Genomic DNA, 25,447 nt, shown 5'->3' with positions numbered 1-25,447 from the left:
GGAGTACTGGGAGCATTGGGATGTGAGGGATCCAGTCCCATGGCTGGGGGGAACTGGGGAGTACTGGGAGCATTGGGATGGGTGGATACAATCCCTCAGCTGGGGGGAACTGGGGAGTACTGGGATGGGTGGATCCAGTCCCACAACTGGGGAGTACTGGGAGCACTGGGATGCGAGGGATCCAGTCCCATGGCTGGGGGGAACTGGGGAGTACTGGGAGCACTGGGATGCGGGGATCCAGTCCCACAACTCAAGGAGACTAGGGAGTACTGGGAGCATTGGGATGGGTGGATACAGTCCCTCAGCTGGGGGAAACTGGGGAGTACTGGGAGCACTGGGATGGGTGGATCCAGCCCCTCAGCTGGGGGAAACTGGGGAGTACTGGCAGCACTGAAATGGAGGAATCCAGCCCCACAACTGGAGGGGACTGGAGAGTACTGAGACAGGGCAGAGGGGCCAGCCCCATGGCTGGGAGGGGAGGGGACTGGGGAGTACTGGGATGGAAGTGGGGGGGGGGTCGTCTAGGTCCATGGCTGGGGAAGAGTTACTGGAATGGTACTGGGAGAACTGGGGACACCAGGGCAGGGGGATTGGGGGACGGTGGGGCAGGGAGGAAGCAGCTCCCCCCACTCTTTCCCCCCAAACCAGCCCCACCACCGCTGCTGGCCCTCACCTCCCCTCAGACGCCCCGCCTGCTTCCTTGACGCCCCATTGGCCGCCACCCCTGCCCCTCTGAGGCTCGCAACCAATCGTGACCTCCCCCGCCCCACACTGGGGGCGGGCTTTCAGCAACCAGATGGGCAGCCCACTGTGAGAGGGGGGTGCCGCTGCTCATTGGCTGTCCCTGCCGCCACTCAGGAGCCCCCTCATGTGTGATAGGCCACCACATGCTCTGCTCCCGCCTACCAAACCCAGACGCTGTTCCATAGGCCATCAGCCCTGTCCGTCTTTCTACTTCTCACCAATCAGACACCTCTGGCACTTGGGGGGGGCAGGAAGAGGCATGCTTAGCCCCATTGGCTGCTGTTCCTGCTGCTCCCCTTGTCAATCAAGAGCTGGTAGGAAGCTAATTGGGCTCAGAGGGGAGAAAGGTGGGGCTTGACTGGACCAAGCCCCTCCCACCCTGGGATGGGGCCATGCACCTGGGCCTGGTGGTGGGTGGGAGCCTGCAGCCCCCTGGGGAGACCCAGGCGTCCGGGTCCCCTCCTTCCTTCTCCATGTCCCCCAAGAGTGGACCCAGGCATCCAGGACAGGCCACATGCGTTTAATTGCTTCCTTTTAGCACAAAAACCCCAACCCACGAGGTCGCCAGCGAGGGGACGGTACCGGGCGGCCGGGGAACCTGCCGCCAGCTGCTGGAGATGGGTGGGATCCTCACGGAAACGCTGGGAACAGGTCAGATCCTCATAGAAATGGGTCAGATCCTCACGGAAGGGCTGGAAATGGGTCGAATTCTTGGAGAAACGCTGGAAGCGGGTCAGATTCTTGTGAAAAACAGTTGGAAACAGGTTATTCCTCGGGGAAATGCTGGAAAAAGTTTGGATCCTTGAAGAAATGCTGGAAATGAGTCAGCTCTTTGCAGAAGTGCTAGAAATGGATGGAATTTTTTGGAAAAACACTGGAAACAGGTCAGAGTCTTGCAGAAAGCAGCTGGAAATGGGTCGTTCCTTGGGGCAATCCTGGGAACAGGTCGGATCTTCATGAAAAGCAGCTGGGAATGGCTCATTCCTCAGGCAAATGCTGGAAACGCATCAGATCCTAAGAGAACTGCTGGAAACGAGTTGGCTGCTCATGAAGATGCTAGAAACACGTTGTTCCTCAGGGAAGAGGCTGAAAATAGGTCGAATCCTCACAGAAAACTACTGGAAATGGGTCGTTCTTCAGAGAAACGCTGGGAAGAGGTTGGGTCCTTGCAGAAAGCAGCTAGAAACGGGTCGTTCCTTGGGGAAAGGCCAGGAATAGGCCCACACAGCACTGGGCCTTCATTTCTGCCACTCGCAGCCTTTGTTGCCCCGGGTTGTGGGCTTCTCCCCTTCCTGGAGGGGGAATAGAGCTGTGTTGGGGGCTGAAGTCCAAGAGGAGCCGCAGTAGAAGATGAGGCTCTGGGGTTTTCTTGCTCATCTCCAGCCCCGCCACCCTCCCAGGACTGCTAGAGGACCCAGATGTTCGGGCAGCCTTTCCCTGGGCCACCCAATAGCTCCCACCCCCTTTCTGGGGCCCCTGGAGGACCCAGGTGTTGGGGTCCCCTCCCAGTGCCCAAAGCTGCCCTCCCTTCCCATTGCCCTTAGGGCACCCAGATGTCTAAGTCCCCTCCCAGTGCCCCAAGGGGACCTAGTGTCCAAGCTCATTGCCATACCGTGTCGGAGGTGATGTTCAATGATGACATAGTGTTCAGCTCCATGGTGTCTGCTTTGGGGCTGAGGGCCCGTAGCCACCGCTGGTACTGCCCTGTTACCTGCAGCCGCACACACACGTGTCCTCGGGCAGCTGCTGATCCCCAGGACCCCCTGGGGACCCCCGCAAACCTCCCCCCCCAGGACACCTGCAACATGGTCCTGGTAGCAAGGAGGATCTCCCTGCCAGCGCCGCGGGGATGGCGACCAACCCAGACACCGGGGTCCCACACAGCACCATACCTGCTTGTTGAGGAGGCAGTGCACGACGAAGATGAAGACTCCTTGGAGGCTATTGAGGCCGGTGAAGAGGAAGGCCACGAGCGGCATGCTGGAGTGTGTCTGCAGCAAGCCCAGGCCCCACGTGCAGCCCAGGATAAGGACGTGGGCGAGCGCCTTGAACGTCAGCACCCTGTGGAGGTGAGTGCTGCTGAGCCCCGCACGGTGCTTTCGCCGCCCCTTGCCCACCCCTGGGGCCCCCGAGCCAAACTGAACCGAACTGAGCCAGATCGAACTGACTCAAACCAAACCGACTCGAACAGAATTGATCTGCACCAAGCTGAACCAACCCGAACTGAATCAAATTGATGCGAATCAAACAGAATCAAACAGAAGTAAATTGAACTGCCTCAAGTTGAACTGAACCGAGCCAAATGGAACCAAATCGAACCACTTCAATTTGAACTGAACTGAATTGAACCAAACTGAACTGAACTAACTCGAACTGAAACAACTTAAACCAAATCACTCTGTGCCATGCCAAATTGGTCCGAATCAAAGTGAATCAAATCAAAATGAACAGCGCAATTCGGTCCAATTCTGTTTGGTTCAGAACTGAATCGAACTGACTTGAACCAAGTTAAATCTAACAGAGTCGAACCAACCTGAGCTGAACCAAACCAAACCAAACTGGTGTTTCCTCCCTTTCATTGGGGCGAGAGCATCCGCAGCAACGGCGCCGGTGGAGAAACCCACTTGACCCACCTCGTGTTTTTGAGAGAGGAGACGTCCTTGTTGAGGGTGGACAGCTTGTCCCACAGGATCCAGAGGGTGGTGAGAAAAAACACCAGATTAACCTGGGGAGAAAACGCTGCTTAGTGAGGCTGGGCTCTGCTCTAGCTGTCGTCTCTACCTCGCCGGTAGACAGGTGCTGACAAACTTCAACACCCACTTGAAACCAATCAGTTTTGGGGAAAAAGGGATATTTACTGCCTACAGTGCAAAAAAGTAGTAGTAACGCAAAGGCACACATCCTACGCGGAGCAGTTCTGTCCCATAAGACATTAGCTTAAGGCCTTCCTGAAAGTGCTATCTCAATTTGCTCTTTTCTAACTCTTTTTCTAACTCTGACCTGCTGCAACCTGCCTAAGCTCCAAGAGAGGAGAAAGAGATACCCACCAGGATGATGGCGCAGACTGGGCCAATGAAACTCCACACAAAACCTCCCTCTGTGCTCAGCCAGCAGCTAAAAGGCGAGAGCAAAAAAAGGGAGAAAAATAAAAAACCCAACCACCGTAACAGTGGTGTGAAGAACCAGCCTGCTCCCAACTCATGTGTGGCGATATTTGCATTTCCAACCCCCTGAAGAAGGGAGTGCCCAGGGAAAGCAGCACCCACTCGTGGCACCTTGAACCCTCTTCCCCAGGGTGGAGAGGCAAGAGAAAAGTGGGCTGAGGAAGAAGAGGGCCAGCCACAGCCAGCACTTACTGCTTGTCGGTCCTGTAGCCGCTGGGGTTGATGGCAATGGAGATGACCACCACAAGGGCTGGCACACCGTAGCCCACAGGGTACATGTACCGCTTCTTGAAGCGGCTGGCGCTGGTGTAGTTGACCACGTGCAGGTTCCTGATGTTGAGGAAGAGGTGCAAGCCCTCCAGGAACATCCAGGTGAAACAGGCAAGGAAGAGGTAGTGGAGGAAGCCGGCCACGATGGCACATGCTAGCTGGGAGGAGAGACAGAGATGGAGGATGTCGCATTCTCCTGGAGAGACCTGCCTCAGCAAGGGTCCCAGGGACTGCCAGCATCCCCACGTGGCTGCCTAGGGAGGTGGTGGCATCTCCAACCCGTGGAGGGGTTTGACATGTGCCCAGATGTGCCCTTGGGGAAACTCATGTGGTTAGACCCATGTTGAGTTGGGGTTGGACTAGAGACCTCCAAACATCCCTCCAACCTTGGGTATCCCGTAATCCCATGCCTTGAACCAACTCAAGGAAGGGACTCTATGTCCCTGAGGAACCTCATGTGGTTGGACCCATGTTGAGTTGAGGTTGGACCAGAGACTTCCAGACGTCCCTCCGACTCCAGATATCCCATAATGCAGTGCCCTGAACCCTCCTAGAGAGGGGAGGGACCCCCAGCAAAGGGGCCAGTGGAGGTCCCAGGGCAGTGGCTGGAGCTGGACACTCTTGGCCCCAGGTCCCTTTCCCTTGCAGCTCCCACCACTTCAGGCTGAGGAGCTACTGGAGACCCCGAGGTTGTCCTGGGGAGCCCCTTACCCAATTCCTGATGCGGTGCATGGCCACGAGGAAGAGGATGTCGGCCACGAAGAGGCAGATGCTGAGCTGCAGGTGGAGGGCAACGCTGACGTTCCAGAGGGAGCGGCACAGGAGGAAGGTGAGGATGGCGAGGAAGAGGCAGAGCACCGAGAGCGACAGCCCCACGTAGGTGACCACCCTCAGGGCGAAGCTTTCCTGCAACGCGGTGCTGTGTCAGCCAGGAGCCGGCTTCTCCCCACTGCCGGCCTGGAGCCCCCTTGGAAAACGCCGCTGGGGCAGGGAGGACCCTACCTTGACGTCACCGACGGCCATGAGGATGGCGAAGCTGGAGAGATGCTTGCAGCTGCAGGTGGTGTGGAACCGGCTGCCCTCCAGGCGCTTGCAGCCTTCCTCCGACCAGTGGCTGTGGGCGCCTGCCAGCTTCCAGGACACGCAGTACGCCTCCTCGTCCTCGCGCTGCTCCTGTGAAGGACGCGCGCGCCCAGGGCCGTCGCGAAACCCGTTGCCGCGCTCGGATTCCCCACGCCGGGTCGAAAACACTGCCGCGAGCAGTTTACGACGGATTCGGCAGTGTTTCCCGCGCCTTTTGCGAAACCCGCTGCAGTGGTTGGACCCTCCCCAGCTCCAAAGACGCTGCCACGAGCGGTGCGTGCACAGAGCAACGAATTTGGCCGCGTTTCCCGCGGCGCTTGCAAAACACGCTGCCGTGCTCGGACCCTCCGCGGTGCCGAAAACGCCGCCGCCAAAGGTTCATGCACAGAGAGACAAATTCGACAGTGTTTTCCGTGGCACCGGGGCACCTCTGAGCTGGTGTTTCGGAGCCACCAAGGCGCCGGCACCCACCGTCTTGTGCTGCAGGGTGAAGCTGAAGGCTTCGGAGAAGCTCATGTGCTTGCCCACGGTGCCGCTGACCACGCGCGAGTTGAGGCGTCCCGGCGGCATCCCCTCCTCGACGCTGCTGCCGTCGAGCACCGCCTCCAGGTTGCTGTAGGTGATGAAGGCCACGGCGCCGGTGCCTGGAGAAGAGCGGGGTGGGGGTTAAACTGAGCAGCGGCTGCAATATATATATATATTTTTGCAGTGATCCAAGCCCCCGCGCAGCAGCCTCACCTTCCTCGGTGTTGGTGAGCACCATGCGGCATCCGATACGCATGGAGTCGTTGCCGGCCGTCAGCTCCAGGATGGTGCCTGATGAGTAGCAGCCGTTGGTGACCAGCTGGGCCGTGGCGCCTGCGGCGAGACGGGAGCTCAGCGGGCACCGCGGGGCTTTTCCGTGGGTGCAGCCCGCCGGCGCGGCACCTACTCAGGTTCTCCGTGGTGAAGTACTGGGGCTGGAGGTGCCTGCTGCGCAGCGCGGCCTCCAGGACGAGCACCTCCGACGTCTGCAGCAGCAGCTCGGCCACGGCCACGGCCTTGGGGTGGCCCTCGCTCTGCAGCTGGGCTGTCGTGTTGAAAAGCGGGGCGAGGGTCTCCTGGGGCGAGCGAGGGGTGCACGTGGGGAGGGATGCACGGGCGCATCGGGGCAGGGACGTATGCATGCATACGTTGGGGACGATGCACACGCATGTGGGGACGGGGGGGGGGACGGGGCCAGCGCTGACCTGCAGCTTGATGTCACCGCTGCGGTCACCGGCACTGCAGGCCGCGCGCAGCCGCTGGGCTGTGGTGTTGAGCATGCTGCAGAAGTCGCCCGGGCTGCCCTGCCGGCACCAGCTCCGCTTGGGCAGGCGGCCCCAAAACCCACCCTTTCTGCCCTAAAACGGGCCCCTTCTACCCAAAACGGGCCCTTCGCCACCCCACGTGCCCCCTTTCTGTCCCAAAATGGACCCTTTCCACCTCAAACAGCCTGTTTTCCACCCTAAATGTCCCTCTCCACCCCAAACAGGCCCTTTTACACCTAAAACGAGCCCTCACTTCCCCAGGTGTGCCCTCCCTACCCAAAACAGCCCCTTTCCACCCAAAGCACACCCCCTCGGCCCTGAATGGCCCTTTTTCCTCCCAAAATGGGCCTTCCATGCCCCAAATGTCCCCTTTCCACCCAAAGTGGGCCCTCACCACCCCAAAAGCATGTTCTCCCCACCCAAAATGGCCCTTTTCCACCCCAAACATCCCTCTGCCACTTAAAGCAGCCCCTTTCCACCCAAAACGGACCCTGTCTGCCCCCAATAGCCCCTCTGCATCCAAAACGGGCCCTTTTCCCCCCAAAGCAGGCTGTTCCCGCAGGACCCACGTACCCCTAAGTCTGAGTGCCGCCAGCAGCTCCGGAAAGCGTCATCCTGCAGGATTTGGGGTTCGCAGGCGAAAAACCGCTCTGGGAGGAGGCGGCGACGCCGGCACAATCAGAGCTCAGCGCGCCGCGGCCGGACCCCGCGTTGCATGGGGGACGGGACCTACCCTCCTCCCCACCACGCTCCAGCTGCACCGGGGGGCTGGATCCTGCACCCCACTGGGGACCAGGAGCTGGAGCCTGCATTGCACCAGGGGCCGGGGGAATGGGGGGGGGGGGTGCATCCTGCCCGGTGCTGGGGGCCGGATCCGGTCGTTACCTGTGCAGTTGGGGCCGCGGTAGCCAGGTGGACAGATGCAGCTGAAGGTGCAGGTGGTGTTAGGGCCGCAGGACCCCAGGGTGGTGGCGCACTTGTCCCCATCTGCAAGGCAGCAGGCGTCGCACCGGGGCAGGAGAAACCGCCCGAAACGCGAGAAACCGCCCCGAAACGGTGGGTCTTACCGCGGCAGGCGTGGAGGGAGCTGTTGGGGGGCACCAGGATGAAGCCGGGGCCGCAGCGGCAGGAGTAGCCGCTGCTGGGGCTCCCCACGCAGCAGGCGCTCTCGGCACAGATGTCACTCCCATCGCCGCAGGGCCCTGGCGGGGGGGTACCGCCGTGGGGCTGAGCCCGGCTGTGGGGGTCTTCCCCCCCCCCAAATCCTCCCCATACCCACCCAAAAGCCAGGCAAACCCCTTTCGAAAGCCCCCAAACTCACCCCAAATCCACCTGGAACTCATACAAAACCATCGAACCCACCCCAAATCCAGCCCAAACCCACCTGAAAGCCCCCAAACCCAGCCAAAAATCCACCCCCAAATCACCCCAACCCCCCAAATCAACCCAGAACCCCCAAACCTACCCCAAATCGATCTGGAACCTGCCCCCAAATCCCCACAAACTCACCCAAAATCCAACCAAAACCCACCCCAAATCCACCCAAGCCCATCCAGAAACCCCCCAAACCCTCCACCCCCCAAGCCACCCTCAAATACAACAAATACCCACCCCAAAGCACCAAACTGATCCAAAAACCCACCAAAAACCCCTCAAACCCCCCAGACCCCTGCAACCCTCCCCAAACCCCACCATCCACCAAAAACCCCCAAATGCCCCCGACCTACAGCCGGCCATGGCCTCTGCAGTGTGCAGGCAGCCCAGGAGACAGCAGAGACCTGCCCGGGGGGGAGGAGGGGGTGCCACGGGGGGGAGGGTGTTGAACCCAGCTGCCCTGGGGCTTGACACCCCCATGCAGGTGCTAAGCCCCCCACTCCAGGCTCAACCCACCCTCCAGGGCTCAACCCAACGCAGGGGTTCAACCTCCTCATTAGGAGAACCCCCTCCCCCCCAAATCAGGATTCAGCCACCTCCACCCAAGCAGGGCCCCAACCCACCCCCCTCCCCGTGGGTGCCCCCCCCATCCCCAGGAGCTCGAATCTTCCTCCCTTGAGGCTCAATCCCCACTGTCGGGACTCAAATCCAAGGTTAGACCTCTGCTCATTCGAGGCTCAAAACCCCTCCGGGAGCTGAAATGCCCCAAATTGGGACTTGACCACTGCTCATTCGAGGCTCAAAACCCTCCTGGGGGCTGAAATCCCCCAAATTGGGACTTGACCCCTGCTCATTCGAGGCTCAAAACCCTCTGTGGGGGCTGAAATCCCCCAAATCAGGAGTAGATTCCCCACTCATTCAAGGCTCAAAACCCCCTGTGGGGGCTGAAATCCCCCAAATTGGGACTTGACCCCTGCTCATTCGAGGCTCAAAACCCTCCCGGGGGCTGAAATCCCCCAAATCAGGAGTTGATCCCCTGCTCTCTCGAGGCTCAAAACCCCCTGTGGGGGCTGAAATCCCCCAAATTGGGACTTGACCCCTGCTCTCTCGAGGCTCAAAACCCCTCCGGGAGCTGAAATCCCCCAAATCAGGAGTTGACTCCCCACTCATTCGAGGCTCAAAACCCTCCCGGGGGCTGAAATCCCCCAAATCAGGAGTTGACTCCCCACTCATTCGAGGCTCAAAACCCTCCCGGGGGCTGAAATCCCCCAAATCAGGAGTTGATCCCCTGCTCTCTCGAGGTTCAAAACCCCCTGTGGGGGCTGAAATCCCCCAAATTGGGACTTGACCCCTGCTCATTCGAGGCTCAAAACCCTCCCGGGAGCTGAAATCCCCCAAATCAGGAGTTGACTCCCCACTCATTCGAGGCTCAAAACCCTCCCGGGGGCTGAAATCCCCCAAATCAGGAGTTGATCCCCTGCTCTCTCGAGGCTCAAAACCCCCTGTGGGGGGTGAAATCCCCCAAATTGGGACTTGACCCCTGCTCATTCGAGGCTCAAAACCCTCCTGGGGGCTGAAATCCCCCAAATCAGGAGTAGATTCCCCACTCATTCGAGGCTCAAAACCCTCCCGGGGGCTGAAATCCCCCAAATCAGGAGTTGATCCCCTGCTCTCTCGAGGCTCAAAACCCCCTGTGGGGGGTGAAATCCCCCAAATTGGGACTTGACCCCTGCTCTCTCGAGGCTCAAAACCCTCCCGGGAGCTGAAATCCCCCAAATCAGGAGTTGACTCCCCACTCATTCGAGGCTCAAAACCCTCCCGGGGGCTGAAATCCCCCAAATTGGGACTTGACCCCTGCTCATTCAAGGCTCAAAACCCTCCCGGGGGCTGAAATCCCACGAATTGAGAGCTCGAGCTCTGCTCGCTCGAGGCTCAGACCCCATCGGGGCAGGCAGCTCTGGCGCACCAGCCCCATCCTGCGCAGCTGGCGCGGGGGGCCGGACGCTCCCGGGGTGGAGGCCTTTCCGGGCCGTTATCACTCTGCATTGCAACCGGTTTCCGTCATGCTTCGGAGCCCGCTTGCATCCCCCTGCCACCACCGTGCCTCAGTTTCCCTTTTGCTCCCAGCCCCGTTTCGCCCCAAAGTAGCCCCGTTTTGTGACTCACCCCTGAGGTAGCCGGCAAGCCCTCGCTGCCCCATGGCTGGACACCCCCCACCGCGGCAGCTCGACCTCGCCAGCGACAGCTCCCAGGAGGTGCCAGGAGCCAGAGGGGAAGTGGCACCCGCTTCCCCCCACCCCACCCCGGACTGAGACCTGTGGCGGCTCGTCTCACGTAACACCGGGGCTGGCCAGCTCCGGCCGCGCCCCCGTCCTGCAGCGGTTTGTCGTCCCCCCCCCCCCCCCCCCCCCCCCGGCCAGAAAACACCAACCCGCAGCCTCTTTCCTCGTCCTCTGCCCCATTTATTGCCCCTCCTAGGCAGGAGGAGGATTTAAGGGGGGGGAATCATAAATTAACAAGGGACGGGGTGGGGGGACGGAGTGCCCTGCGCCATGTCCAGCTCCTGACGTCCTCGCGGGGGGACACAGCGCCGGGGTCCCCCCGCTAGTCCTCACGGGACAGGGTCTGGGAGTGATGCAGTGGTCAGCAATACTCCGAATAATCCTCCTCCACGTAGTTTGCAGGAAACCAACCGACCTGGGAGAGCAGAGAAAAACAAAAAAGGACACGGGGACAGGTCGAGGGGAGGCCACACACGTGCGCCAGGGCCCACATGTGCTCCGGGGGCCCATGCAGGTGGAGAGGGAGGGTCCCACCAGCCCCTACCCGCCCGTAGATCTCCCCTTTCCACCAGCCTGAGTGTCCCTTCTTGCTCAGGATCCGGATGATGTCGCCCTCCTTGAGGTTCAGCTCCGTCCGGTCCCGGGCGCAGAAGTCGTAGCGGACCTTGGCCGAGCCAAAGTAGCGCATGGCACCTGCAGCGGGGATGGGGAAAGACAACCGAGCTGCCACAGCTGATCCCTCGACCCTTCCTCTTGACCTGTCCTGTGTCCCCATACCACGGCCAGGCTTCTTGGCCCTTCCCCTCTGCCCAGCGTCCTCAGTCCTGTGCCATTCGGCCACTACCATGGCCATCTCCCTCCACCTGTCCCCTCAGATGGTCCCTTGATCTTGGTTGTTCCCCTCGGCCATTTCCTTGAATCATCCCGCAGCCCGTCTCTCAGCCATTCCCCTTCACTGCCCCCCCCAAAAAATCTCTTAACTGTCCCATTGGGCATACCCCTCAGCCCTGTTACCCCAGACTTGCCCTCTCAGATCATACCATGGCTGTCCCCCCTCCACTCAACTCTGGACTGTCCCCCCCTTGGCTTATTCCTTCCCCTTGACCCATCCCTCAGTTCTTCCCCTTGGTCCATCTCTCTCGACCATTCCTCTTGAGCCATCCCTTGACCATCCCACCTCGGCCAGTCTGTCTCAGCCCATCTCTTGACAGCCCCCTTGGTTGCTTGTCCCTCTCGGCCTATCTGTTGACCACCTTCTGTGGTCATTTGTCCTGCTTGGCTTCCTCAGACCCAAGGACATCGAGACAACAGACGAAGCCACCACATCCACCCTACCGCCACCCTTATGGGGGGTCCTGATGCAACCCCTGTGGACCCTACCGGGTGGCCGGGGGCTGACCCGGTGCTCAGGCTCCTTGAAAGGGAACAGCAAGGCCGTGTCGAGGGCTTTGAAGCAGTCCTTGAGCGAGTTGCGCTGGTAAAACTCCACTAACTCCTGGGGACGAAGCAGGGGAGGCACCAGGGTTGCTGGCAGCCCCAATCCAGGCTGGCTAGGCTCCTCCCACAGGGGACCCAGGCATCTGGGCTTGCCAGGGTAAGAGGGAAAAGGGGCTCTGCACTCACCACCAGCCCCTTGAAGGCCTTCTTCTCAGTGACACGGTACAGCCCCTCTGCTGTCATTACCTTGATGTGTTTGATCTCCGTGCGGTACCTGGGCATGGGGACAGCAATGCCAGGTGCTCAGGCGGGCCCATCCCCCTCTGGCATCCCCCTCTGCCCCCTGGTTCAGGCCCAGGGACATCCTCCTCCAGTCCCCACGGGCATTACTTGATGCTAATGGCGAACTCATCAGCGTCCTTCACCCGCTGCCGCACCAGGAAGGTGCCATCTGAGCGGGGCGTCAGCAGCTGCTCAGCCTCCCCACGCTCCATGGGGCCTGCGTACCTGGGGGGCATGGGAGGTGGGGGGCTGAGCCCCACATCCCAGCCCAGGCAGGGGGATTTGGGGAGCCCCAGAGAGAAGGAGGCACCAGGGGAGGATTTGAGGGGCCCAATAGAGGATTTGAGGGGCTGCACAAGGGATGGTGAGACCCTAGGGGAGGATCTAGGGGGCCCTGAGAGCTATGAGGCTCTCAGGTGGGATGGGGGATCTTGGGGGGCTATAGGGTGACCCCAGGAGGGGATTTGGAGGTGGCTCCAAGAGTGGCAGGGAGACTCCAGAGGGCTTGGGGGGAAGTGAGGAAGGATTCAGGGCCCATGGAGGGGAAGTAGAGCCCTGGGGGAAGACTTAGGGAGACCCTAGAAAGGGATTTGAGGACCCCTAAGAGGGACTGGAGGGACCCTAGGTGGGATGGTGGGATCTAGGGAAGGATTTGGGGGGCTCCAAAAGGGATGAGGATACCCTAGAGAGGATTTGAGGGGGGGGTCTCATAACATATGGGGAGACCACCGAAGGGATGGGGGGGGGGGGGACCCAGAGGAGGATTTAGGGGGCTCCAGGAGGGATGGGAAGATCCCAGGAGGGATGGGGAGACTCAAGGGAGGATTTGGGGAACTTGGGAGCTATGGGTTAACCCCAGGAGGGACAGGGAAACCCTGAGAAGGATTCCAGGGGTCCCAGGAACTATGGGATGACCCCGGGAGGGACAGGATGATCCCAGGGGAGGATTTGGGGGGGCCCTAGGAGCTTTGGGGTGACCTCAAGAGGGATGGGGAGACCCAGGGGACAATTGGAGGCTCTAGAAGGGATGGGGCAACCCCTGAGGAGGATTCAGGACCCCAGCACTGACCAGAGGTAGACAGAGAGATCCGGGAGCGGCATCTGGGGGTGAGAAGCAGAGCTGAGGGATCAGGGCAAGGGGGACAGAGGGTGTCCCCCGCACCCCAGGGACCTCCCCCCCAAAAACATACACATCCACACTGTGACTCAGGGGCATCTCCATGGTCCCCAAGCCCCTGTGGCAGGATGCACCCACCTCCCCATGGCACTTTGGGGTGGCTACTCACGCAGATATAAGGCCGGACAGCTGAACAGGGGAACCAGCCGGTCTCACTGATGGCCGTGTTCCTGCCCTGGGGATGAAGCACCATGGCAGCATGGGGGTCAGCACCACAGCCCCCTGCACCACCGCTCCTGGGGGGCTGGCTGTGCACAGCCACAGGGGACTGGCCCAGCCCCACCACCAGGGTTCAGCATGGCCATGGAGGGTTGGACTGTCCCTGTTGTGGGAATCTTATCTGGCATGGCCACAGGGGCCCAGGATGTCCCCAGCATGGGACACTGGTCTAGAATAGCTACAGAGGTCTGCGCTGTCCCCATCATGAGGGTCTGGGACATTGTCATCATGGGGGTCTAGTCCAGCATGGCCTTGGGGGTGCAGGCTGTCCCCATCATGGGGGGGGTCCAATCTGGCATCACCGTGGGGGTCTAGAATGTCCCTCCCCATCATGGGGGGTCCAGTCCAGCATGGCCCCAGGGGTCCATCCCTACCATGGTGGCCCATCCTCACTGGAGTCCACCCTACCTGCCACCAGAGCTGCTCAGCCTCTGCCTTCATCACCTCCACGATGTCCCCAGGACTGAGGCGCAAGGGGGGCCCCATGTTCCCTGGCGGCGGGGGGATGCCACTGTAGGGCTGGCTCACCTCCATCTTGGGCAGCCCTGGAGAGGAGGCAGGGGAGGTCCCAGGTGCCTGGGTCACAGACCAACCCCTCACAACCACTCTTCCTTGGGGTGTGGGGACCCAGGCATCCAGGACCCCCCACCCCATCCTGGGCACCTATGGACCCAGGCATCTGGGACCCCACAACCTACCGCAGGTGCCCACGGACTCAGGTGTCCAGGAAGCCCCATCCCACTCTGGGCACCCATGGACCCAGGGGTCCAGGCCCCCCATGCTTACCCAGGTCACCCCGCTTCTTCTCCAGGCCCAGCCGCTGCAGCTTGTTCTGGGGAGGAGCAAGAGGCTGATAAACCCCCCAGGGTGGCAGCAGCAACTCCCTACCCCAGGGGGAAATTTGGGGCATTTTAGCCCATTTTGACCCATTTCACTGTTACCTTTCTGGCTGCAGCCGAATCTAGAGTAGGAAAGAGGAAAAGTTGTTAGTGGGGGCTACTTAAATAATTTGGCCCTGATTAACACCTGGCCCTAATGAGGCCCATCCTGCTGCATAGCAGGGGGGCTGCTACTTGTTAGCAATGACATCATTAGCTGCTTCTGCCATGGCCATGCTGTATCCCACAATGACGTGCTCTGCCTTGGCCAAGGGTATCCCATAGTGCTTTGTTCCACCATGGCCATGCCGTATCCCACAATGCTCTGCACCACCTGGGCCACAGGTATCCCCCAAAGCCCTGCTCCTCCTTGGCCAAGGACATCCCATGGTACCCTGCCTCCCCCAGCCCTACCCCCATCCCACAATGCCCTGCTCACCATGGCCGCTCTTGCCGCAGGGCCCCACGCGCCCCAGACACTCCTTGTGGGCTGGGGCCCGGCACCGGCTGCACCGATAGCCCTGGTAGAAGGTGCCCCTGGGGGACCCCAGGGCCAGGTCAGGACATGTGACCAGGCCTCAGGGCTCTCAGGTGCCCCCTGGCTCACCCATGTCTGTGTCTGTCCCAACCCTCCCGCCCTTGGCCTCCACCTGGCCCTCGGCCCATCTTGGCCTTGACCAACCCATTCCTCGGCCCACTCAGGGCTTGACCTTCCAGCCCTCAGTCCACTCAGGCCTCCACCTGTCCCTCAGCCCACCCAGGGCTTGACTCAGCCAAGTCTTGACCCATTCCTCAGCCCACCTTGGCCTCAACCCATCTAGCCCTTGGCTCACCTGGGCCACAACCTGTCCCTTGGCTCAGCCAGGGTTTGATCCACCCACCCTCAGCCCACCCATCCCTTGACCCACCCAGGCCTTGGCCCACCTGGGCCTCAACCCACCAGGCCCTTGACCCATTTCAGCCTTGACTCAATCCTCCACCCATCAAGGCCTTGACCCACCAAGGTGTCAGCCCACCCAATCCTTGGCCTACTGAGGCCTCGACCCACCTTGGCCTCCGAAATATGCCAGAAAACCCTGAGACCCCTCTCCAAGGGCACTCTGACCCCTCCTCACCCCCTTTCCTCCCCCACTGCCCTTGGATCGGGGTAGGGGGGACCCTACCTCAGCAACATCTGGCAGGCCTTGCAGGACGTGGTATCCTCAAAAGAGAACATCTGGAACTCATGCCCGTCAGCCAGAGCATGCTCGGGGAAGATGTTGGAGCTGGTGAGAGACAGGGCAGCCTGATGGGGCCTGCATGGTGCCTGGTGCGGGGCAAATCCCACCCCTTCGGGGCCATACAGTGCCCCGTGTGGGGCAAATCCCTGCCCAAGCTGGGGACCTACAGGGCCATCTCAAACTGCTCCATCCACTTCTTCTTGAGCTCGTGGGTCTTGAAGAAGAGCTCGTAGCCCTGCAGCCCCGCTGTGTCGATCAGCAGGAAGGTGTGGGTCCACTGCAGGCACAGCCACACGCCATTGGTCACTGGGAGCCTGGACACCTGGGTCCACCTGGTCTGAACGCCTGGGTCCCCCAAGGACCCTGACACTTGGGTCTGCCCTGGTTCATTGGAGGATGGATCCCAGGGTCCACCAGGCCCAGATGCCTGTGTTCGTTGCAGGGGGCCTAGACACCAGGTTCCCAGGGCGGGATAGCCCTGGACACCTGGGTCCCCAGGCCACTGGGCCCTGCTGGACTGGCCTGGACGCCTGGGTCCCTGGGAATGGTACCTTCTTGCCATCACGGGGGCCCAGCCCACCGTCTCGCAGCTGGTGGCTGTGCAGGTCCACGACGTCCTTTGCTTCGAATGAGTCCCCTCGGCGCTTGCAGATGATGAAGGCCTTGTCCAGCAGGAACCCGTATCTGAGCATGGGGATGGCGACATGGCCCGGTGCCCCCAAGGCCACCCGGTGTCCCTGGCATGTCCCCACCATGGCCCTGGCAAGTTCCCTGCCCTGTCCCCTACCCTGTGCCCACGCTGGCCCTGTGTCCCTGGCCCCATATCCCCATGCCTGGCCCTGTCCTTGACCCTGTCTCTACATCTGTCCCCTTTCTGTATCCCTGTGTCCCCATCATCATCCTCATGCCCACACGGTTGTCCCCGTGTGCCTGTGTGCCCATGGGTGTCCCTGTGGCTGTCCCCACAACCCTGCAGGTGTCCCCACAGTTGTTCCCATGTCCCCACAGCTGTCCCCACATCCTCACAGGTGTTCCCCAATCCCCATGGGTGTCCCCACATGCCCATAGATGTCCCATGTTCCTGTGGATGTCCCCATGTCCCCATAGGTGTCCCCATGTCCCCGTGCCCCATTCGGGTACCACCTGTCAGCCTTGGTTCGCCGCTCAGTGCTGGAAACCTTCAGCTCCCCGTCGGTCTTGGGGCGCCCAAACTGGGCCAGCGACTGGGGCTGTGCCGGAAGTGTCAGTAGGGACACAGAAAAACAGTGGGGACACCGGGACATGGGGGATATGGGGGGACATGAGGGGAAATTGAGAACTCCAGGGATAGGGGGGACATGAAGACATGGAAGGACAGGCAGGATGTGGGGTGATATGGAGGGGACATGGAGGGATCCAGGGTATATGGGGCCAGAGCATGGGGATGTCACTGTCAGATGGGGGGACAAGGAGAGGGACACACGTGGGGGATGGAGGGATGGAAGGATGGATGGAGGGAAGGATGGAGGGAAGGATGGAGGGAAGGATGGAGGGAAGGATGGAGGGAAGGGGGGCTGGGCAGCACCATGTTCTCGATGCTGAGCTGGAAGTTTGTGATCTGCTTCAGCGTCTCGTTGTCGCGCTTCACCTCGTTCACGCACTGTGCCAGGTCCTGCGGGGATGGCCATGGGCCAGTGACCCCCAAAACCTAGGACCTACCCAGGGACCCCAACCCCCTCCCAGGGACCCCTGAATACCCCCAGAACCCCCCAACCTCCCAGGACCTCCAAGGACCCACCTAACCCAACATTCCCTGGTCACCCCCAGGACTCCCCATGACCTCCAAGACCACTCCAGGACTTCTAGGACCTCCCCATGACCCCCATGACCTTGCAGGACCCCCAGAAACCCTCCAGAACCCCCAAAACCACTCCAAGACCCCTTCCAGGACACCCCAAGACCCCCTGAGACCCCTCAGGATCCCCCAATAACTCCCAATAACCCACAAGACCCCTCCAGGACCCCCAAGACATCCCCAGGACCCTCTCAGGACCCCCAGAACCACTTCCAGGACCCCCTGCCACTCACAACACCCTCCAAGACTCCCTAAGACCCCTCCAGGATCACTCCAGGACCCTCAGGACCCTCCCAGGACCCTCAAGACCCCTCCTAGACTCCCAGAACCCTTCCCATGACCTCCCAGGACCCCCTAGGACCTCCTCAGGAGCCTCAGGACACCACAGAACCCCTTGGGACTCCCCAGCATCTACCCTCATGGCATCCAGCGCAACCCGCAGGCTCTCCCTCTCGGTGGGCTCCGGCGTGTACTTCACCAGCTCCTGCCAGAGCCAGGTCAGGATGCAGGGACCCAGGTGTTGGGGTCTCCCCCTGCCTGGGAGAGGACCCAGGTGTCTGCCCCCCCCCCCCGCCCTGCCTGAGTGAAGACCAGGCATTCGGGAAGCACCTCCCTGAGGGACCCAGCTGCCCAGCTCCCCCACCCCAGAGGGACCCAGGCGTCCGGCGCACCTGGAGCAGCAGGTGATACTTGAGCACTCGCTGCATTGGCACCATGAGCAGGTCCCGCAGCGAGAAGCGCCCATTGTTGGCCCGCTGGGAGCACTCCTGGAGGGGTCACAAGGGTCACAGGGGTCACGGGGGTCATAGGGTCATTGGGGGGTTATAGGGGTCATGGGCGGTCAAGGGAGGACAGGTCTCTTGGAGGTTGCAGGGATCATGGGGGGGTCACAGGGTGTTCATGAGGTCATGGGAGGTCACAGGGGACTGAGGGTGACAGGGAACATGGGGGGGTCAAGAGGCCACAGGGTGTTCACAGGGTTATGGGGGGGGTCACAAGGGGCATGCAGCCATGGGGGGGCCAGGGGCTACATGGGGGTCACAGGGGTCATGGGGGCACACAGAGGTCAGGGAAATTGAGGTCATGGGATCACAGGGGTTGAGGGATCATAGGGGCCACAGGAGGGTCACAGGGGTCACATGGCTCCTGGAGGGTCAGGGGGAGGTCACGGGGTCCAGGGGGGGAGGTGTTGAGGACCCCAGGGGGAGGCCAGGGGACCCAGTCATCCAGGCAGCCCCACCTGCAGCTTCATGCGGAGGTCGGTGGCAGCCGCCAGCTGGTCGAGGCGGCGCGAGGCGGCTTCCACCTGGCTGCAGTAGCGGCCATAGAGCAGGAATCTGCGAGAGATGAGCCGCAATTGGCTGAAACCAGCCAAAACTGGCCCAAATCGGACCAAACCGGCTGCCACCAGCCCTTGGGCACACCTGGGCCAGGTCACACCAGTACCGGCCAAAACCGGCCCAAACCAGCCCAGACTGGCCAAAACTGGCCACCACCAACTCTCAGACACACCTGGGCCAGGTCACAGCAGAATTGGCCTAAACTGGCCCAAACCAGCCCAAACCAGCCCAAACCAGCTGCCACCAGCCTTCAGACACACCTGGGCTGGGTTGCACCAGAATTGGCCAAAACTGGCCAGAACCGGCCAAAACTGGCCTCTGAACACACCTGGGCTGGGTCACACCGCAACCAGCCAAAACCAGCTGAAATTGGCCAAAACCAACCATAATTGGCCGAGATTGGCTCCCAAATGTCCCTGGGCCAGGTTGCACCAGAAATGGCCCAAACTAGCCTAAACTGGCCAGAACCAGCTGTGATTGGCCAGAACTGGTCAAAACTGGACCTTGAATGTTCCTGGGGCCAGGCTGCCACTGTCCACAACCAGCCAAAACCAGTTGAAATTGGTCAAAACCGGATCTGAACGTTTCAGGGACCAGGCTGGGATGAGCCAAAACAGGCCAAATACAGACAAAATGAGCCTGGAAATGGGCTGGAATCAGCCAAAACTGGCTGAAACCTGTCAAGACTGGCTGAAAAAGGCTGAATCTAGCCAAAATGGGCCTGGGGAGGGGCCCTGGGCTGAGACTGGCCAAAACCAGCCGAAATCAGCCAAAACTGGCCAAAACTGGCTGAAACCAGGCCCCAAAATGAGCCCCTGAAATCACAGCCGAGCCCAGACCTGAAAGGGGCTGTGACCCCCCCCCCCCAAAATGTGGGCTCTGAACTGGGACTGGAGCCCCCAAACTGGGACTGGGACCCCTAAAGGGCTCTGGGTTTGCCCTGAACCCCCAAACTGCCCTTAGCCCCTGTTTACCCCCCCAATGACCCCCAGGGACCCCTCCAAGGACCCTCAGAGACCCCACAGAATCCCTGGGGACCCCCAGAGAGCTCCCCCAGAACCCTTAGGGATCCTCAGGGACCCACAGGAACCCCCCAGCCTCCTCAGTCCTCCCAGTCCCCCCAGCCCCTTACCTCTCCTTGTAGGTGAGGAAGAGGGGGGGCAGCCCCCGGGCCCCCCCAGGCCCTCCCAGCACCACCCGCAGCTCCGCCAGGAAGAGCCGGTGCAGTTGGAGCAGGTCCTGGGGGGGAGGGGCGGCATCACCCAGGCACCCCCAGACACAAGGATCCCCCGGGGACAGTGGGACCCACCAAGGAGACCAGGACCCCCAGGGACACAGGGACCCCCCGCAGACACAGGGACCTACCCAGAGACACTAGGACCTACCCAGGGACACTGGGACACCCAGGGACATTGGGGACACCCTAAGGACACCAGGACACTCTGGGGACCCTCAGCAGCTCCCCAAAGACATTGGGACCCCCCAGGACACTGGGATCCCCCAAGGACATGGGGACACCTCCAGGGACATGGGGACACCGGGGAAGGGATGCCCCCCCAAGAGACCTCCCCATCAGGGACCCTCCCAGCCCCCCCACGCCATGGACACCCACTATAGGATCTCTCCCGGGACGGGCGGGGGGGTCACTAGGAGCACTGGGAGGGTTACTGGAGGTGTTTTGGAGAGCACTGGGGGGTAACTGGGAGCACTGGGGGCACTAGGGGATTAACAGGAGCATGGGGATGTTACTGGAGGGATTACTGGGAGCACTAGGGGGTTACTGGGAGCACTGGGGTGACTGGGGCACCTCGATGTTGATGAAGATGCTCTCCAGGTCCTGAGGCTGCAGGAAGCGCCGGAGGGGCCGCAGGAAGTGCTGAGGGGAAGGGAGGGGTCACTGGGAGCACTGGGGGGTCACTGGGAGCACTGGGAGGCTCCAAAGCCACTAGCAGGGGGCAGACTGGGACCTCCCAAACTGCATCCCAGGCCACTGGGCTGCTTCTGGGGGCCCCATCCTCATGTTCCCAAACCCGTTCCTGTGTTCCCAACCTTATTCCTGTGTCCCCGTCCCTGTGTCCCCATCCTTGTCCCCATCCCCGTGTCCTCAGTCCCACCTCTGTCCCCTCCCCATGTCCCTGTTCCTGTCCCCATCCTTGTGTCCACATCCCCCCCACATCCCTATCCCCATCACTGTCCCATCCCTATCCTGTCCCCATGTCCCCAACCATGTGTCCCCATTCTTGCCCCCTGTCCCTGTCTCCAACCCCATCCCCATGTCCCCATTCCTGTCCCCATGTCTCCATGTCCCCATCGCTGCCCATCCCCAACCCATTTCCATGTCCCCAACCCTGTCCCCATATCTCTTTGTCCCCTCCCTGTCCTCATTCCCCTGTGTCCCCGCACCCCCATCCCACCTGGCAGATGGACTCCAGTGTCTCCGTGTACTTCTCCTCTGTCTGCCGGATCTCCTGGAGGCAGCAGAGCTGCTTGTCCACCCCGGGTGCCTTGTGCTGTGGGGACAGTGCAGGTTCATGAGGGACCCAGGCATCCGGGAGGAACCCAGGCATCTGGGGAACCCAGGCACCTGGGCACTCACCACGGGCCCGGGGGCCTCTGTCCGCATGAGGTCCTCGTAGATGTCGTCGCCTTCTGTGCCTTCGGCCTCAACGCAGTCGTAGAGATCGTCGTCCTCCTCCGCTGTGTCACTGCGCCAGGCCCAGTCCTGCCCCGCTGCCACACAGCTGGGCCAGGACCCCCAAAGTACCCCAAAGACCCCCCGGTATCCCCCAGAACCCCAACATACCCCCAATGTACCCCCAAGTGCCCCTGTGGTATCCCAAAGTGCCACCCAAATAGCCCCAACTACCTCCTGGTACACCAAAGTACTCCCAAAGAACTTCCTGGTACCCCAATGTACTCCCAAAGTACCCCCGCATATCTCGTGGTACCCACTGTGCCCCCTGAGTACCCCTGAGTACACCCCCAATGCACCTCAATGCACCACCTGGTACCCCAACATAACCCTGAGCACCCCTCTGTACCCTCAAGTACCCCCTGGTACCTCAAAGTACCTCCAAAGTACTCCCAATGCTCTCTGGGCCCTATAATAGCCCCATGGACACCTTAATGCCTCACATCCTTCTCTAATCCCCCCCAGTACCTCATAATACCCCCTAATGCCCCAGTTACTCCCTATTACTCCCAGTCACCCTCTTATACCCCTCCATACTCCCTCACACCCCTCTAATACCCCTGATACTCCCTAGTACCCACCTAATACCCCTGATATTCCCTAGCCCCTCTCATACCCCCGATACTCATCAATACTCCCCGGTACTTCCACCCTCACCCATCCCCACTCACTCGATGAGGTCTGAGAGGCCACTGTAGACGTCATCGTCCCCGACGCTGTCCTCAGCTGGGAAGGGCCTGCGGGTGGCAGGTGCTCGGACGCCTGGGTCCCTCCGCGGGGGGACTCGGATACCTGGGACCCTTGTAGGGGCTTGGCCACCAGGGTCCCTTTGGGGGGTCAGGCACCTCGGTCCCTTGGTGGGTGCTTGGACACCTGGGTCCCTTGTGGGGGGATGGGGGTCCTGGACACCTGGGTCCCTTGGTTGGGGGATGGGGAGCCCAGATATCTAGGTCCTTCCAGGGTGCAGGGCTTGGACCCCTGGGTCCCTCTGGGGGAAACAGGGGTCCCAGACATGTGGGTCCCTGGGGGGGAAGTGAGGGGTCCCAGATGCCTGGGTCCTCTGCACTCACGTGAAGCCTTTGCTCTGGGCGATGGGGGTCCATGACAGTGTCGAGAGGGTGTCAATCACCTGGGGACAGATGGGGGTCACGGTGGGGTGGGGTGGGTCCTGGGTGCTTGGGTCCCCTGGGATGGGGGCAGAGCCCAGACACCTGGGTCCCACCTTGCCAAAGTCTTGCACGTCGAAGAGGTCAAAGGCGCCAAAGAGCTGGTGCTTGCGGAGCCCAAACTTGTCAGCGCAGGCAGACAGGAAGGTTCGGATGTTCTTCAAGCAGAGGAACTGTGGGCGGCAGCATCACTGTCACGTCACCATCATAGCACCATCACCATCATGGCGCCATCACTGCCATCATCACAGCACCATCACTGCCACAGCACCATCATGGTGCTGTCACATCACCACCACATCATCACTGGTGTATCACCATTACCATCATGTCACCAGCACGTCGCTGGCATGTCACCATCATGTCATTGCCACTGTCCCATCACTGTCACCAGTACCAGCACCATCACCATGATGGTGCCGCCCCAGCATTGCCATGGCACCAGCACTGTCATGACACCATCTCATCATCACCACATCACTGTCACTAGCATGTCACCATCACATCACTGACACCATCACATCACTGTCCCAGTCACTGGCATGTCACCATAACTGTCACTGTCATGACACCATCACCATCACCCTCACAGTACCATCACCAACATGTCACTGTCTCCATCACCATCACCATCACTTTAACTGCCACCACCAATGTCACTGGCACTGTCACTGGAATGTCACCATCATGGCCCCAGCACAGCACTGTTACCATTAGCTCACTGTCATCAGCCTGTCACCATCATCAGCATGCCATTGTCGCCATCATCGGCACAGCACCAGCACCAGCATGGCACTGGCACCATCACATCACTGTCACCATCGTTTCACCATTGCTATCATGTCACCATCACCATCACTATCACTGTCACCACCACCTACCATCATTGTCACCATTAATATCATCACCACTGTCACCTCCACTGCCACCATCAGTGTCACTGCTGCTGCTGCCACTGCCACCATCAAAGTCACCATCAATGCACTGTCACCATCGAGGTCATTGTCAATGGCACCGTCACCACCATCATCACTGCCATCATCACTGCCACCACCACCATCACTGCACCCCAGTCATTACTGGTACCACCATTGTCACAGTCACCACCATCATCACCAACATCAGCACCATTGGTACCCATCAGTGCCATCATCATCATCACCACCACTGTCACCAGCACTGGCACCCCTGTTGCCACCATTATCACCATAGTCACCCCAACACCACAATGACCACCATCACTACCATTGTCACTGTCACTATCGCAACCATCACCATCACCACCATTGTCACCATCACCTCAGCATCCCCAGGACCACCATTGTCACTGCCATCATTGCTATTGCCACCATTGCCTCTGTCACCAGCACCAGAACTGCCTCCGCCATCATCACTGTCACCACCACCAGCTCCACTGTCACCTTCACCATCACCACCACTCTCACCATCATTATTGTCATCACTGTCATCACGGTCATTGTCACCATCACTATCACCATCACCAGTGCCACTACCACGTTCCCCGCCACTGCAGCCCCCATGTCCCTGTGTCCCCCAGCCACTCCAGGGTCAGAGGTCGGGCTCCCGGATGCCTGGGTCTGCGGTCTCCGTGGGCTGATGGTTAGAGCTGGGGAGGTCCCAGATGCCTGGGCCCTCCCCCCATCCTGTTTCCTCTCTCCCAGCAGCATTGCAGCCCCTCCCCCCTTCCTGTTAACCCCATTGGTGCTGCTGCCACCCCAGGCAATAACCTGGGGCAGTTACCCCTGTTGTCCCCCCTGGGACAGTTACTCCTATTGCTCCCCCTGGCATTAACCCCCTACTGCCCCTGGGATGTGACCCCCCCCCCCCAATATCCCTTCCTGGGGCAATAACTCCCCAGATACCCCTTCTCTGGGGGTACCCTGTCGTTCCCCCTCCTTGGGGCATTTACCCCTCCCCTGGGGCAGTTACCCCTCCTTGGGGCAGTTCTCCCCCCATTTCCTTTCTGCCCCAGGACAGCTGCCACTGCCGCTCCCACCTGGGACATTTGGGGCCGAGGGTTGATGTCACGGGGGTGCACGGCGTGGGGCAGCAGCGTGTTGAGGAGGTGGCAGAGCAGGACGCCATCTCGCAGTGCCTGCGCCAGATCTGACACCCGCCCCCCAGGGCTGTTGGCCCGGTGGCCTGGGGGCAGCACCCGAGCAGCCACCAGCCAGCAGACACACTGGCGCCAGGTCTCCATGGTTCCCGGGGTAGTGGGTGCAAGTGGTGCAGCCGAGTCTGGGGTGTGATGGGACAGCAGGTCCTCCTAGAGTGGTCAAGCCCAGGGAATGGCAGGATGGTGGGTCCTCCTGGAGCAGCTGAATCCAGGGTGCGATGGGATGGAGGTTCCTTCTGGAGTGGTTGAGTCTGGGCTGTGATTGGACGGAGAGTCCTCCTGGAGTGGTCGTGTCCGGGCTGTGGTGGGATGAAGGGTCTTCCTGGAGTGGTCGAGTCCGGGCTGTGGTGGGATGGAGGTTCCTCCTAGAGTGGCTGAGTTCAGGGACCAGCGGGGTGTTGGGTCTCCGTGGGATGGCCGAATTCAGGCGCTGTGGCCGCCGTTGGGCCTTCCGCAAGCAGCGGGCCCTGGTACTCTGCGCAGGGCCGGAAGTTGGGTCCTTGGGGAGGAACCATCCACCCCCAGCAGCGGGGCCTTGTGGGAGAGCAGGGCCCAGATGCTGGGGTGCCTCCCGCAGGGCTACGGCGTCCGGGAAGGGGCGATGCCGTGGGGATGTCCCTGGGGTGCAGCAGCGTCCGGGGTTTGCAGATGCTGGGAGGGACCCAGGTGTCTGGGCTGCTCCCACCCCTGCTGTGGGAGACCCACCCGTTGTTCCCAAACTAGTAGGTTTTTGACCCAAATCGCCCCCTCGGGTGGCCTTGGTGGGGCCAGCACAGCCCCTAGCGGCCCTCAGAGACACCCCACCTCAGGCCACGCCCCTAGGCCTAGCCCCTCCCCCTGTCCCTGCTCCTTGCATGAC

The 25,447-nt window shown here is 60.9% G+C and overlaps 2 protein-coding genes across 5 annotated transcripts; both read right to left on the bottom strand.

Moving 5' to 3' along the window:
• Positions 1 to 1,248: 1,248 nt before the first annotated feature.
• On the bottom strand, positions 1,249 to 10,296 carry LOC104141194 (adhesion G protein-coupled receptor E3). 4 transcript variants are annotated; one of them, XM_068922949.1, is made up of 17 exons: positions 10,091 to 10,296; positions 8,278 to 8,328; positions 7,618 to 7,752; positions 7,436 to 7,537; positions 7,124 to 7,200; positions 6,491 to 6,589; positions 6,193 to 6,361; positions 6,000 to 6,119; positions 5,733 to 5,905; positions 5,181 to 5,351; positions 4,890 to 5,084; positions 4,101 to 4,336; positions 3,792 to 3,858; positions 3,378 to 3,469; positions 2,637 to 2,805; positions 2,357 to 2,455; positions 1,249 to 2,036 (listed from the first exon to the last, which is right to left on the bottom strand). In XM_068922949.1, exons 1-17 carry the CDS (start codon positions 10,122 to 10,124, stop codon positions 1,983 to 1,985), a joined length of 2,043 nt encoding a protein of 680 aa, XP_068779050.1. In that variant the 5' UTR covers positions 10,125 to 10,296; the 3' UTR covers positions 1,249 to 1,982. The 4 variants fall into 4 exon arrangements, with proteins under 4 accessions (XP_068779050.1, XP_068779047.1, XP_068779046.1 ...); XM_068922945.1 differs by having other exon boundaries at positions 1,836 to 2,036; positions 6,000 to 6,077; positions 10,091 to 10,267; XM_068922946.1 differs by lacking the exon at positions 8,278 to 8,328 and having other exon boundaries at positions 10,091 to 10,266.
• A 69-nt stretch (positions 10,297 to 10,365) lies between these two features.
• Positions 10,366 to 25,393, bottom strand: VAV1 (vav guanine nucleotide exchange factor 1). Its single transcript, XM_068922650.1, has 27 exons — positions 24,469 to 25,393; positions 22,508 to 22,624; positions 22,356 to 22,414; positions 21,957 to 22,022; positions 21,190 to 21,298; positions 21,008 to 21,103; positions 20,401 to 20,469; positions 19,726 to 19,832; positions 18,494 to 18,590; positions 17,925 to 18,020; positions 17,669 to 17,737; positions 16,984 to 17,070; positions 16,563 to 16,648; positions 15,971 to 16,103; positions 15,587 to 15,696; positions 15,363 to 15,464; positions 14,639 to 14,736; positions 14,263 to 14,282; positions 14,108 to 14,153; positions 13,730 to 13,866; positions 13,212 to 13,277; positions 12,995 to 13,026; positions 12,034 to 12,150; positions 11,830 to 11,917; positions 11,587 to 11,701; positions 10,751 to 10,899; positions 10,366 to 10,621 (listed from the first exon to the last, which is right to left on the bottom strand). The coding sequence occupies exons 1-27, from the start codon at positions 24,670 to 24,672 to the stop codon at positions 10,568 to 10,570; spliced, it is 2,529 nt and encodes an 842-aa protein (XP_068778751.1). The 5' UTR covers positions 24,673 to 25,393; the 3' UTR covers positions 10,366 to 10,567.
• Positions 25,394 to 25,447: the final 54 nt, after the last annotated feature.

Source organism: Struthio camelus, chromosome 31 (assembly GCF_040807025.1).
Source record: "Struthio camelus isolate bStrCam1 chromosome 31, bStrCam1.hap1, whole genome shotgun sequence".
Taxonomy (NCBI): Eukaryota; Metazoa; Chordata; class Aves; order Struthioniformes; family Struthionidae; genus Struthio; species Struthio camelus.
The sequence above is the reverse complement of the archived record's forward strand: the minus strand, read 5'-3'. Positions and strand labels throughout refer to the sequence as shown.